At 26.6% G+C, this 14,991-nt stretch overlaps 1 protein-coding gene across 1 annotated transcript; it reads left to right on the forward strand.

Annotated features, from left to right (window-relative positions):
* Positions 1-13,488: 13,488 nt before the first annotated feature.
* On the forward strand, positions 13,489-14,679 carry LOC132920546 (RNA-binding protein NOB1). The gene has a single exon (XM_060983026.1). It carries the CDS (start codon positions 13,605-13,607, stop codon positions 14,640-14,642), a length of 1,038 nt encoding a protein of 345 aa, XP_060839009.1. The 5' UTR covers positions 13,489-13,604; the 3' UTR covers positions 14,643-14,679.
* The last annotated feature ends 312 nt before the right edge of the window (positions 14,680-14,991 follow it).

Genomic DNA, 14,991 nt, shown 5'->3' on the forward strand with positions numbered 1-14,991 from the left:
TAATTCACGATTGTACAATACATTTGTTATATAATTAATTAAAATAAATTTCAATAAATTAAAAACAAATTTATTATTCAATTTCGTTAAATAAAAACTGCAACTTTCTTTGTTTTATTCCTAACATGTTAATGAAATCTTGAATGAAACTATCTATGTTAAAGTATAGGTGATAATCAAAAACTATACATAAAAAATTTTATGCTACTTATGATTATATATAATATCATAGTAGTATTTATTAAATTATAAGTTCATATGTTTTTCATATAGAAATTTCCCCCGTCTCGCCCCCTCCCAATGGGCACCCATGACCATAAGCCCATACCTACATGTATTAACTTTTTCACACCATTTTTTAGCTACGCAAAAGTCGAAAAATGTACTATACCAAGGCTATAGTCAATGATGGAATTTGGTCTTTCTGGCCACCCAATATATACCAATATCATAATGGCGGCCAGTGCACAAAATTCAAATCCTGCTAATCGGATGAAAATTTTTATTATTTTATCATTATTTTAGATTTTGAACGGAGAGATGAATATATATTTACAATGGTAAGTTTTCTGTCTGTCATCACCTTTAGAGGCAATACAAATTAGATTTTTTACTTCAGGGTGGTTTCTGGTAGCAAATTGGATCTAGTTGGTACTTTAGGAAGTCAAAACTAAAAAGTTTCCAGTAATGTTCAATATAACCAAGCAAAACTAAACAAAAATTAAAGAAAAACGGGTATTTTTATGCAAAACCAATAATTGACAAAATCGCTGTTATAATTCAAAAATAAATAATCATAAGTACTTACTCGAAATGTTCACCAAATGTTTAAACTTTAAATTATATATATATATACATTTTGTTAATATCACTGTTTAAGTAGTTCTTCCAAAGTTTTTCCTCGTGAAAAAAAGTCATGGCAATAGTCATTGTATTTGCTGTAAAAGTGATGCTGATTATCTTTTAGGGAGAGGGAGGTAGGTCGGAAACTGAGTTTTAGATTAAACGCTAATTTTGTGTGTGCACTGATACATAACAGCGTAATATAACACTTTTGAAAATAGTAATACAATTGTATTTTAAGGACGCGCCGGCGCTTAGAATATTATTATATTACAAATATACAATATAATGTATGCATATGTAATATAAGTACATTATAATATATTAGTTTATTATTATTTATTACCTGCCGCCAATGATCACATGATTAGGTACGAATGCAGCGGATCAATGATTAGTGATCACTATTGTCACTATTGCCTATATTATATAATTTATATAGGTAATAATATTGGTTATTAGCATGATTCCTCTAAATTATTATATTGCTCGATTCTTAAATAATTATATTTTAAACCAAAGCTTTTATTATATAAGTGATCAAAAAATTAAACGCTAGGTACATAGGTATTATACTATTATTAAAATTACTATAGCATTTATGTGTGTATAGCGAGATAAAGCGATAATTGTCATAATACCCCTCCGCTTATATTCCTTTCCGGCTATTTGAAGTTTATACAATTTATATTCTATCAATTTTTACGTACCTTGATGCAAGTACATAAATTGCAGTAATATATACGAATATAGAATATACACATCACTCAATGTGAACACGGCACCGATGAAGTTCAGCTTACAAATACAATGCGATAAAATATTATACCTATACCCGAATACAGCGTAATATGCATACTTCAGATAAATAATTATATCTATTGTATAATATTATTAATAATAGCCAATAGGTAAATTATAAAAATAAAACGTTATGCATAATAGTTAAGAATGCAATTGAAAAGTATTTCAAATAGGTAAGTGAATATGTAAAAACTTGAATGAAATATAGTGTTTTAATTATTCAAATATATTTTCCAATAATAAGTATAATTATAAATATTATAAACGCATCATTCGAAAAATGCTTAAATAATATTTTAAAATACTCGAAAAAATGTTTTTAAACTTTTAAAAAATTTGGGGAAAGGGGCTCCTAATCCCTGCTGAACACCCCCACCTCAGTTACGTCCTTAGAAACACAGTTCTAATGAAATCCTTCTAGGTTTTGTACGTGTATACAGAACTATAATTCTAAATGTCTGTACAAAATAATTCATAATTTTAAAGGAATTTCATCAACATTAAAAAATCAAACGTTTTTAAAAAAAATTGTGTTGCTATTATTTTTTATTTTTTAATTGCTGTAAAAAAAACTTGTGTGGAACTTTGTATTAAATATTAAAGTTTTTTAACTTACATAAACATAAGATATTTCATACATAAATCAAATAAAAACTATAAATGTTTAAAAATAGCTCAAAAAAAGAAAAATTAATTTTAAATTGTATCATAATATCTAGAAAATGTTATATAATTTAAAATGTCGTGAAAATTTCAAGTATATGGTTACCTATATTCGTTTTTGAATTATAACAAAACCAATTTTGTCAAAAACTAGTTAAACGTAAGTTTTTGTTTTTCCTGGTTATTTTATAAAGGACTGGAAAATTTCTATGTTTAAGTATTTGATTCCCAAAAATACAAATTAGTTCCAATTGCCAGATCCGGTTACCATTTGCAAAAACTAAAATTCCTCCTTCAAAGTTAATACCGGAACATTTTTACTACTATAAGTCTATAGAAAAAAAACATCATAGTTAAGTACCAATTATACATTAATTTCTTCGCATAGAATCTAAAATAAGTTTGAAATACTTTTTTCTTAAAATATTTGAAACGTATTGAGAACACATATTTAAATATTAAACAAATATCTATGTCAATAAAGCATAATTAACTGCAACATTTCTTTGTATAAAATAATTCACTAGTATACTAGTGAATGTCTTAACCATATTATCAAGCCTATATACAATTTACAAGGTCTTCGCGTGTAGGAAAGAATTCCTGTTGACCACAGACACAATAATACAATATCTGACGGCTAACTCGCTAACTTATATAGATGCCTGCGATTATTGTAATTGTCATTACTGCGGGTGACATCGATTTTTTTAACCAACAACGGCGACAACTAAATAGTAATTATTATACATAATAATAATATTGTATAATAAAGTTTTATTTTTAAAATATTGTAAATACAATAATTGTATCTATACAACTATACCTATATATAGTACCTATAATGGCTAATATATTCCATAGACATTTTTCAATTGAAATCAAATATTTTTTCAGAATTAAAATTACATAACGCTTACTAAAGTCAAAACTTAAGGTCTTTTGAGCTAAAATTGACGTTAGTTGTGAGGCTCCTTAAATATTCTCTTATTGATATTATTGAAATTGAATACAGCAGGGCCAGATTTAAGTGCAAGCTATATAGACTGCAGCCTATATGGGTCCGCGCCACAATAGGGTCCTCACCACAGGTCCACAGATCACACAACTAAAAAAAAAATCTCCACCTAATAATTGAATAATATTATTATGCTGGAACATTTTTTCAATTTAGTTAATTGGTTTTACGTAATAAAAAATATCGTTATTTTTAAAGACCAGCATATACTATATATGTTACGGGTAAAGTACAAAAATGGGTAATGTCTACATTACCCAGCACCTTATCCACATGAACAGTAAAAATATATACATTATACAGCTAATGTACACCCAGTAAAAAGAAACTAAATCATATTAATCCAAAAAAAAAATTATTTATTAAGTAAATTAGGTATTATTAAGTTATTATTTTCATTACCTTTATATTTAGCTATCTTATTTCGGATGTAGGTACCTATTATAAATGAAAAAAATAAAAGTTATAATTATAATTTTTTTTTTTTAATGTACAGTTCATTTAATATTAGAAAAAGCCTGTCAAGAAAATATTACAATCACCTAGGAACAACGAAGACTTTGCAGTGGATGATCAAAGTCCAATTTAGAAACTAATCAGTTGTAATAACCATATTATAGAGCGTTTTCTATACACGCGTTTTTAAAAAAAATTAGAAAAGTCCAAAAAAAGGTTAAGTTATGGTAGTTGTACATATATGTGCATGATAAATAAACTTGTGGGTATACAGTATGCAATTTGAATGCAGTCTTTGTGGATCTACTAGCGTTCACCGTTGATATTCATAATATATAGGTACATTAGTTCATGGTTGCGGTATTAGTATTTGAATTTTAAAAATAAAAAAGAGAGTATTAGGCATAAAAAAATTAGCGATTTTTGAAATTATTTGTCTCAACCTAATTTGTGAGAGGCATAGCACACTAGACCGTCAATCCTAAAACAAATAATTACAATTTACAATATACGAGTTTGTTTAGCCATGTAGTATGTAGATAAGTATAGTATATGAACATTATGAACTATACTATTATAAGCAATTAAAACAAATATTGTTGAAAAATAGTAAACTATTCACATTAAAAATAATTTTAATTAATTAAATTATATTTCATAAATAAACATGATAATGTAGTACCACTATCTACCTATAATAATAATAAATTGTTTAATTTATGAAATTAACTTTATATCTTATATAACTATATAAGTAATACAATTTTGCGAAATACAAATAACACCAATAATGCATGGACGTAACTTGGGAAATTTTTATTGGGGGGGGGGGGGGCGGTCACACTTTATTTTATGTCGATGTACCGTATACTTGAAGGTATACTTGGAAACTTGAAAGCATAACATAATAACACTATCCAAGCTAAATCTTTATTGTAGCATGTAAAATTAAATGACATGATGAAAAAAGCTTGATAAGATGATGGCTTATTTTTATTTAATAAAAACATTCTGTATTTCTATATTCTACTTATAATTTTATTTTTTGTATAAAATGGAATTTATTTCCGAAGTCCATAAAGTCATAAGTCATAATGTTTTAATTATAATACATAAAACATGATATACCTAATGTTATAATTTATAGTTATTATATATACATATATATATCATAATAAATGTAAATATGTAATACTAAACAATTAATTATGATTAGGTTATGATTATACTAATAACATTATTAAAAGTTAAACCTAATATTATAACCTTGCAATATGTCTATGATAATTGAAATCTATTCTATCTCTTTCTGTTTAATCTGCATCAAACTGATCAATAATAGTATCAAAATTAATTTTAAAAGTTTTTTCAATATGTAACATAGGTACATATAGCCATATGATGTGCCCATGTTACTAAGTCTGTCTTGGCCAATGCTGTTTCTTGTAAATGTTTTGAGGCGACGAGGAGATGAAAACGAAGTTCACTCGAAGCAGAAATATTATTGAAATAGAAAGAAAAATTTTATAAATAAAGTATATATTGTCAAATGAGCCATTCGAGTCTTTTTCAAATACAAAATTAAATGCGCTTCAAAATGTTCAGCATTATTAGTTGATGGAGATGGACATATTCACATATTTTCCCAAATAGTTTTCGAAGTTAATACTGTAGGTGTTACAAACTTCTAAAATATTTTCATCCCTGCTGTCTTTAGTACTTAAACAATTTTGAAGAGCGTTAAGTATTTTTAAATTGTTTTATGTAAATTTTGTTTTTATGTCATAAAAATTATATCTAATAAATAGAAAAATAAATATTAATTTTGAATATGATGCAACGTTTCTCGAACTTTCATTATCACCTAATTTTGAAGGTATTGTTCTTATTCTTTGAATTGTGGGCGGTGAACGCGAAATAGATTCTTTGGAAGCTAGATGTTCTGTTACCGTCCAAATTGGATCGAAACTATCGTCTATCATCATTCATCACTGTGAAAAGATTGTAGCTTCACAATAAGAGTAGCTTCTGTTAATATTGAAGTATCGTAGTAGAAAATTTAGCATTTTTTTTTTTGAAAATGTAGTGACAAGGAGTTGATTAATTCAAAAACTAACTTCATTAACTTTAAACAAATTATAAATATTATAAATATTATATTAATACTAATAAATACATTAGTGATAATTTTATTATCTAAAATGCCGTTTTGATAATATTTTTAAAATTAATTTACAAAATACCAAGGGGGAATTGCCTCTAAAACTTGTTTGCCCCCTCTTGCCAACCCCCCTCAATTTACACCTATAAAATAATGTATAGGTCTGTTAAAAAAATATTTCTCATTAAAACAGCAATTGGTAGAGCCATAGAAGTGTTCTCAAAAAAATTGTAGAAAACCTCTGTCACTCACTCCTCCTCTCCCTCAAGGAATCACTCACCGAATTGAGTACTGGCGATAATAAAGCGAAATAAAACAATTATACATAATTCGTGGATAGTAATTATTTTGATATAGATCTGTGGGTGAATACTGTATATTAAACATTTAAATTTAGGTATGTATAATATAATATTCGATGATCATTATTGATAAGTGTCCGGATATTGCAGCAGCGATGATTGTTGAACGGATATACATAAATACGCGCATTATAATGTATGTTAAAATTGTAAATAGGAATCGTTTCGAAAGAGCGATGTGCGAAATGTAGTCATGTGTAATGTATTTTTAGTTTTTATTTTGTTAAGTGCAACGTGCATTTGACTATAAATATACCTATAATATATACTATAATATGATTCAAACAGGTTATATACAACAAGCGGTGTATGTGTTGTGTGTAAGTATACAACTATAGGCATGTAGGTATATCTATACAATAGTATGTGTTATACCTAGGTACGTATAATATATTATATTCATCATTGAGCTTAGACATATTATGCACACGCCGCCGACGAAACAATGAGTACAATTTCATGCTGTGTGAGTGTTATAAAGATGCGAAGGTCGGATTAATTTAATTGTAAAAATAATTATAAGTACCGGTAGCAAAAAAAAAAAAAATAACAAAAATAACCGTGCTTAATACAAGACGAAAAAACAATGTTTTTTTTCGATCTACGTCTATTGTGTCTACAACTTCTAAGTAATATAATACATATATATATATATATATATTATAGATATACATAATCTCGGTATATTAATGTATCTGCACTTGCTTGCTCTCTTGATCCGCGGGGCTGCCACAGTTTAATAGACTTTCGAAGAGCAGTAGGTGGTGGATATATAATATATATTTAGGTATATTATGACTGTATAGTGTATACTGTACAGCCCATGTGGTATAGGTACCTATATACGGTTAGGTCTACGGTAAAATGTATTGTATAGTACAGCGGAAAATGGAAATGTGAAATTATATACATATTGACTAATAAATAATAATAGATAATGTATTCATTTTTATTTATATATACCGATGCAGTATAGACAAGTAATATAAGTGTTTAAATTTAAAGTTAGGTACTGCGTTAGTGATCAGGAATTCATTTTCATAGATAAACATACTAGAACGTCTAGAACTATAAACCTTTCTTACGATATATTGTCATTTCTCAGAAAATTATTTAAATGTAAAAACAATATAAATATATTTTATATGTACCTATATATTAACAAAACGTGTGGGTAAGTACATATTATTATGTATCTTGCATCTATTATTCACCATCTACTCATAATAGATATGTAATAATAAGTTAATACTCTGTAATATGTAATATACTAATATAGTACCTAATATGTATACATATTTTCACATCAATATAAAATATCATAATATTATCAAACTATAGTTATAGATTGTTATTTTTAATTATATAATTATAACTGCTATATTATACAAGTACTATTCATTTATTTGTACCAATGCGTTATAATGTGCGGAAAATAGGTAAAGCAGAAGATAATTATACATGCATCGTTCAGTCATTCCATACGCATATAATGTAATGACCATCAAATTTGGGCAATGTCAACTACACGCCACACCCTTTAATTTCTTTAGTTTGGCCGACTGACCGGATGTTATAAATAACAAATGATTACGCATGGTATAGTATGTCTACCTATACTGACTAGCGTGTTATGCAGGTACAAGTACAATGCTCGATTATTTATTTTAGATGTATAGTAGCGGTAGGTATGATTAAGCAAATTTACATTTAAATTATAACGATAATAAAAATAATATTGGAATAGTTATATCTAGTATATGCAGTCTATAAGCTGTAAGTATGTTCATTATTATATATTCATAATCTTTTACGACCATATAAAAAAAAACAGTTACATTTTATCGTAAATTTTATTTTGAATTTAATCAATTATATAAATATATATTGCAAACAATATGACCTATTGTCATGTATTAGTGTAGGCACTGTCGTACTGACAATATTATAATATGTACACTTACATACAACGATTATTTCCATGTTGTGTAGGTATATCGTACATAGTATATTCGTATGTCGTATATCGTATATGTATTGACTATTATCTATTGAATTGTTAGAAAAACGGTTACTCATTCTATTAAATTAAACATGATATTTGAAGAGTAATAATTGTTAACAATTATTATTATAGATTCAGATCTGAATGGGGGCTGTGAATCTTCTACTACCGATATCCTAAAATAGTTTAAAAATACTCATATATGCTCTTTTATGTTCATAAATTAAACATTTTTAGAAAATTGAAGATAAAATATTGAAATTTTTTTAATTATTTATTTGTATTGTCTGTGAGACGCACGGATACTGCAGATTATAGATATTATAATATACTATATATTATAGCTAATATACGTGTAGATGTATAGTGTCTTCTTAAATCAAATTTATACTATAATACTATGTAGTTGTGATTTTTTAATAAAATTGATCGACATTACAATATTTGACATGCATTTATTAATATGAATATATAATTTTTTACTACTTACTATTTGTATATTATATTTTTTTTTGTAAAACATACCTTTAAGTTATTATATCGAAAAAAATGGATTTTCATAAGTATATAATTTTGTTTATTTTGAATATTTTCTTATTTTACTTTTAAGTATTAATCATGCAAAAAATTGACGTTTGATGTACAATCATGTTTTTCAAATTTAACTAATTTATGACTATAGTATTTGTATATTGTATACTAGGTAGTAAGATGATAAACTCTTTATAAAATAGAAATATACATGAAATAAAGTACCTATTAAAGAAAAATATATACAACTTGCCTTGTAATTTTAGATACGTAATCATTAATTATTTTGTACTAAAAATGGTTTATTATGTTTGATATACTTTTTACCTACTATATTAATTCGCCGGGGTCAATTTGCTCTATTTGGAATTTGGGAATGATTCAAAACCTCAAAGGTTTCCACTATCCACTTATATCTTACTCTATATTTCTATATTCTGTTTCCATAGTTGACTACACTACTTGTTATTTTAAATATATTATTATTTTAATTTTCCATCTTCCTTTGTAACTATAGAGACCTGAGACAAGGCATTGATATCTGTAAAGCTACAATAAGCGGTGGTCAGGTGGTCTACCTACAATTTCATCATTTGAGTATGATCATAGACGTAACTAGTCCTTTAAGTTAAGGGGGTTACCCAGTAAATATTTTATACGTTTATTATTTACGAATATTCAACGTTTAGTATCCGTTAGTTGTACGTGTTTAATCAACGTATATTCTACGTAAATATGAAGTAGTTTTTGTGATATTTTACGTGTAACGTTAGTATACATTTAGAGTATGCAGTGGATATTTTCCGTGTAAAGTTCGTTTATTTTTGAAGAATAGAATAGATATTTTTCCTATAAATGTAGTATTTATTTCGAGTATATGATAAATATTATTCGTATAAATGTAATGAATTGAGGTTGCCAAATTTTGAAAAATGTTTTGGATAAACCGAAAACGGCGAAAACGTATTTTTTTAACGAAAAATGGACGAATAAGTTTATACCTATCGTCGACTTAAAATCAACCTATTTCAACGTATATTATTATTACGAATAATAAATACGTATATACATTATACATACACCAAAGTTATTCTTATTATAAACGTAGATTATACGTGCTATGTTTAATGGGTATAGAGTTCTATAAATAATGTTTTATTGTAAAATAAGGTATCTATGGGAACCTAATTGTCTCCACACAGTAATAATAGTTTTGATTTATTTGAATTATCTAGAAAAATTATGAGTAAAATTTAGATTGATTCATAATCAATAATGCATAAAAATTCTTTGTTTTAAGTACCTGAATTTCATAAAAATATAAAATGTATATTATACCAAATATAATAATTAATAATATTCAATATCAAAAACCGTACCTACGTATAGGCAGTACACCCATGTCACCATTTACTTCATTAATTTGACATTTTTATTTTTCAAACATAAATCGTAACTTTTTATTTTCGTAAAGAAGAGTATAGGGCTTTAAGAAATTCTAGGAGGGCTGTAGCCTACCTAAGCCCCCCACCCCTAGTTACCCCTATGAGTATGATTCATATTGAACATTTTATTGAACCCATTGTTGCAGGTGGTGGACGGTGGTGGAGAGTTGTAGAAACCACTTGGATTATATATTTATATAAAAAAAAATAAATAAATCAAGAAAATTAGTTATAATATTTTTATTTTCTAGTGAATATAAAATATAAAATATTTTTTATCGTAACATTTTAATCTTCCCAAAATATTGTTAATTATATAAATTTTTATTTATTTATCATTGGCACAAAATTAAAATATAATAATAAAATAAGAATTTGTTACCGGTATTATACCTGATATTTTTTAAACCACATAAAACTAAATGACAGCTATAATATAGAAATATAAATTCTAATCATTTAAATAATTATTTTTATTTATATCATAGTTCTACCATTACATACTTTTAAGTTTTATTTGAAATTAGGAATACATTTTCAAATATTCATCTAAATATCATAATATAATACATTATCCAATATCCAACTATCCAAGTAAATTTGCATAATTGCATCTGTGCGCCAAGAAAAATGTTTAAAATCTTTAGATTATTAAATTTAGATGGTTTACTTTTTTTTTTTTTTTTTAATAAAACTCATATTTAAATAGAATTCACATAAACACTCATTGTTTATTTTTATTTTTTGTTAGGTACATTTATTGAAAATATTATATTTGTAAAATATACCTATATAGGAACATAAAATATACATAAATTAAACATTATGATTATTTATAATCAATAATAAAACAAGTTAAAATAAAAATTCAAAAAGTTTCAATTTTGATAAAAAGTCAAAAATATTTTAAGTAAAAAAAATAAATAATGATTATGGTTTTTATTTCCAAAACGGGACGGTTAAATAAAAAATATTAAAAATAAAAATGACAAAAAAAATTAAAATAAAATTCCAGTTAACAAATAATTTAATAATTAATAGATCATTTGAATATTATTAGCTACGGAATAATAATACTATTTTCAAATGTGAGAATGAAAAATGTTTAAAATATTCAAAAATAAAGCTTTTAAATGACTACATTATTGAAGACGAAATGAAGAAAAAAGGGAGTGGGCATTATGCTTAATGAAATAATGAATCACTCTATATAGTGTATACAATAGACTTTTGATTGTTTTATTATAGATATTTAATATAAACACAATATATCAACTGTTATAAGGACTCTTGAGAACAATAAAAATTTTTTTTTATTTTAATTCATTATTTTGATTATATTATGATCTGACGAAGACGACGGCTGCACCCAACGGCTTTGGCTGCACTTCTGGATTGATTAAAATGACAAACGTTAACAATAATACGCATTACGAGTATATACATACAATATTATATTTAACATTTTAAATTTTTAACCATGCCCAACAAGGCAATACTACCCCTCCCCGGGTCCATATTTGTGTCATATCTATGAGTTCGAATACGTCGATATTAATAATGCTATATACCTGTATATATTTATAACGGGTCTAAAATATGAATAAAAGAAAAAAAACCTATGAAGTCGCTCTGCTATTTAGGTTTCGAGTGTACCTCGTCATTGAGTAATAGCCAGTAGGTTACTGTAATGGATGACGTGTTAAAATTTGAATTCAATGTGAATCATTGCCTTCTAAAAACAATTCTGAATAGAGGTGGTTGATGTATCAGCCTATATTTCTAACGATGTCTTATAATTTATTAATATCGGATACTTTTAATAATACGTGTTATATTATAATATATACTGAACACATTTTTGTCGGGAACATCGTGTATATATAATAATTTATGAGATTATTTTCATACATTATTATTGTTATTCTATTTTATGTATTGAAATAATGTAGGTACAAAAAAATCAAACTTTTACGATTATTCTTTTTTTTAATTAGGTGTCTTATTCAACGTAATAACTAAAATCTTTATGATAATATTTCGTTCAAATATATAATTTTGTCAAATTCGACCTTCAAACGTCTACAAAAAAAAATATGGTGACTATGTATTTTTGATATTTTTTAACTGCTGTAAAAACAACTTACCTTGTACAACATTTTTAATCTTTTTGATTTAGAAAAAAAAACTAAGAAAAGTAGAAAAATTAAAATATTTAAATACTCCTCCCCTCCTAATTATTGCGCTACTATTAAAATAAGAAATACATTTTACCTAAAGGTAAATTCGATATTATAGGTACATATTGTTATAGTAGTACTTAACGTTAATTATGATTAAAAAATGATTCTCACTTAAAAAAAAAAGTTTCACAGATACACTACCTATAAATTGGATAAATTATGCTAATGACTTTTTTTAAAACTAAATACATTAACGTTAAGTTATTGTATTATTATTTATTTGTATTGATAACATCAGAGAAATAGATAAAGTAGTACCTACCATCAGTGTTGGCACCAGATATTTTTTATTGGTGAAGGGGGGGGCCGATACCGGGCGAACATTTTTTTTGGTGAGGCATTTATGTATATCTAGTGGCTACTCGATCACCCATTTATTTCTTTATACCATATTTTTAGTATAGTATTGCTAGAATTGTTTTTAGTGTATGAGATTTTATAAAGTGTGCCGTTAGTATTAACTCTATTAAGTATATTTATTTCTAAATGCACAAAAGAAACATATTTAATTTGAATATAACAGTCAAATTTAAAATAGTTTAACTTGTGTCTAAATATTCTTCAAAGTAATTAATACTATCTTATATATTAATAATGATTAATATTTTCTTTATTTACTTACATATTTTTAACATTAAATTATAGGGGGCAATAGAGGGGTAAAAATGTAAAATCAAATGTTGGGGGAGTGAACTTGCCTACCCTGGCCCCTGAGTACCATAAATTATAAATACTAATTTAATATTTTATTATAATAAAATATAACTATTATTTATTATAATAGTACGTAACATAATATTATTTGATGCCCGTAACATGAAGATAAGCAACCGAATATACAAAGTTGCTTATCACTACTGATCTACGAACTGTAAACACTTATCAGTTATTCTGTAATCACTGTTTTCTGGTTGGTCATCGATTTAAGATAGTATTATCTTAAATACAATTCACTGATTGATATTGAGGATTTTACACTCGTTGCGTACTTGCTACTCACGTGTGCTGTGGAAGTGACAACTGACAAGTTTTTTGGTGTAGTCTTCAATTTTCAATGAATTTACGAATTTAAAATGAATAAAATAGAACATTTAATCGTGGACACTGCAGGTTTCATTGACAAAGCACCGCTTCAAGATTTCGGCGTGAATATTCATACTATACAAGAGGTGGTGAACGAAGTGACAAATAAACGTCAAAAAACAGATCTATCAGTATTGCCGTACACACTCAATATTAAAACCGTATTTCCTGAACACATTCAGTTTGTTGTGGATTTTTCAAAGAAGACTGGTGATTATCCAAATCTTTCTGTTACCGATATTAAAGTAATAGCTTTGGCTTATCAAATACACAAAGAAAATTATGGTATAGACGGTTTGAAGACAGAACCGATTTCTAAATCAGTTATATTTGAAAAGCCTGAGGTTAATGAAAATACTGTTGGATTTTATGATCCAGACCGTTTGAGTGATGATGTGTCTGAATTGGATATCAATGAGGGGTGGATTACAGAAGATAATATAAAAGATATAAATACAAATAATGGAGATGATCTTGCTGAACAAGAAGCCAAAGTTGGATGCATTACCACTGATTATGCTGTACAAAACGTGCTCAAACAAATAGGCCTCTCTATTATTGCTTTAGATGGTCGTGTGATTAAAGAAGTTCGGACTTACATAAGACGCTGTTATGGATGTTTTACGTTGACATCAAATATGACGAGATTGTTTTGCCCTAAGTGTGGGAACAAAAGCTTGAAACGAGTAGCTGTGTATTTGGATGAAAATGGGAAACAGTGCGTGTACATTAATGGTAAAAGACCATTAAGTTTTAAAGGTAAGAAGTACTCATTACCCAAACCACAAGGTGGTAAACATGCAGTCAACCCAAGACTGGTAGAAGATCAACCAATGCCCCATCAACGACCGTCTAGGTTGGCTAAATCTAAAACCAATGCTTTGGACCCAGATTATACAGCTAAATTGTCTCCTTTCGCTACAAAAGATGTTTATTCCAAATCCGCTATGCTTGGTTTCAAAGGTTCGGTGCAAAAACAATGGATGAAAAGAAATCCTAATGAATCCAATAAAAAATGTAAGAAATAAAATATGTATTGTTAATAAAAACACTAAATGATTTCAATTATATAATTTTTTTTTTTAATTCCTATAATTTTATTTTAGGTATTGTTTGATGCCGATTGTGTGTACCTATTTTGATATATTATTATCAAACTTTATTGCTAATTGTACTGAAATAGGCAGATGCAATTGGTACTAAACAACTATTATTATTTACTTTATATTGATTTTATGGTCAATCTTGTAAAAAACTGATAGCAAATTAGATTTAATGTTTAAACTTTAAAGTTCTATAGTCTATGCTAATTTGTATTTGAATAATAAAAAGTCATCAGAATCATTGTATAATTCATTATGTTCTTCAAAAGCAATG

The sequence above is a fragment of the Rhopalosiphum padi genome, chromosome 1, assembly GCF_020882245.1.
Source record: "Rhopalosiphum padi isolate XX-2018 chromosome 1, ASM2088224v1, whole genome shotgun sequence".
NCBI lineage: Eukaryota > Metazoa > Arthropoda > Insecta > Hemiptera > Aphididae > Rhopalosiphum > Rhopalosiphum padi.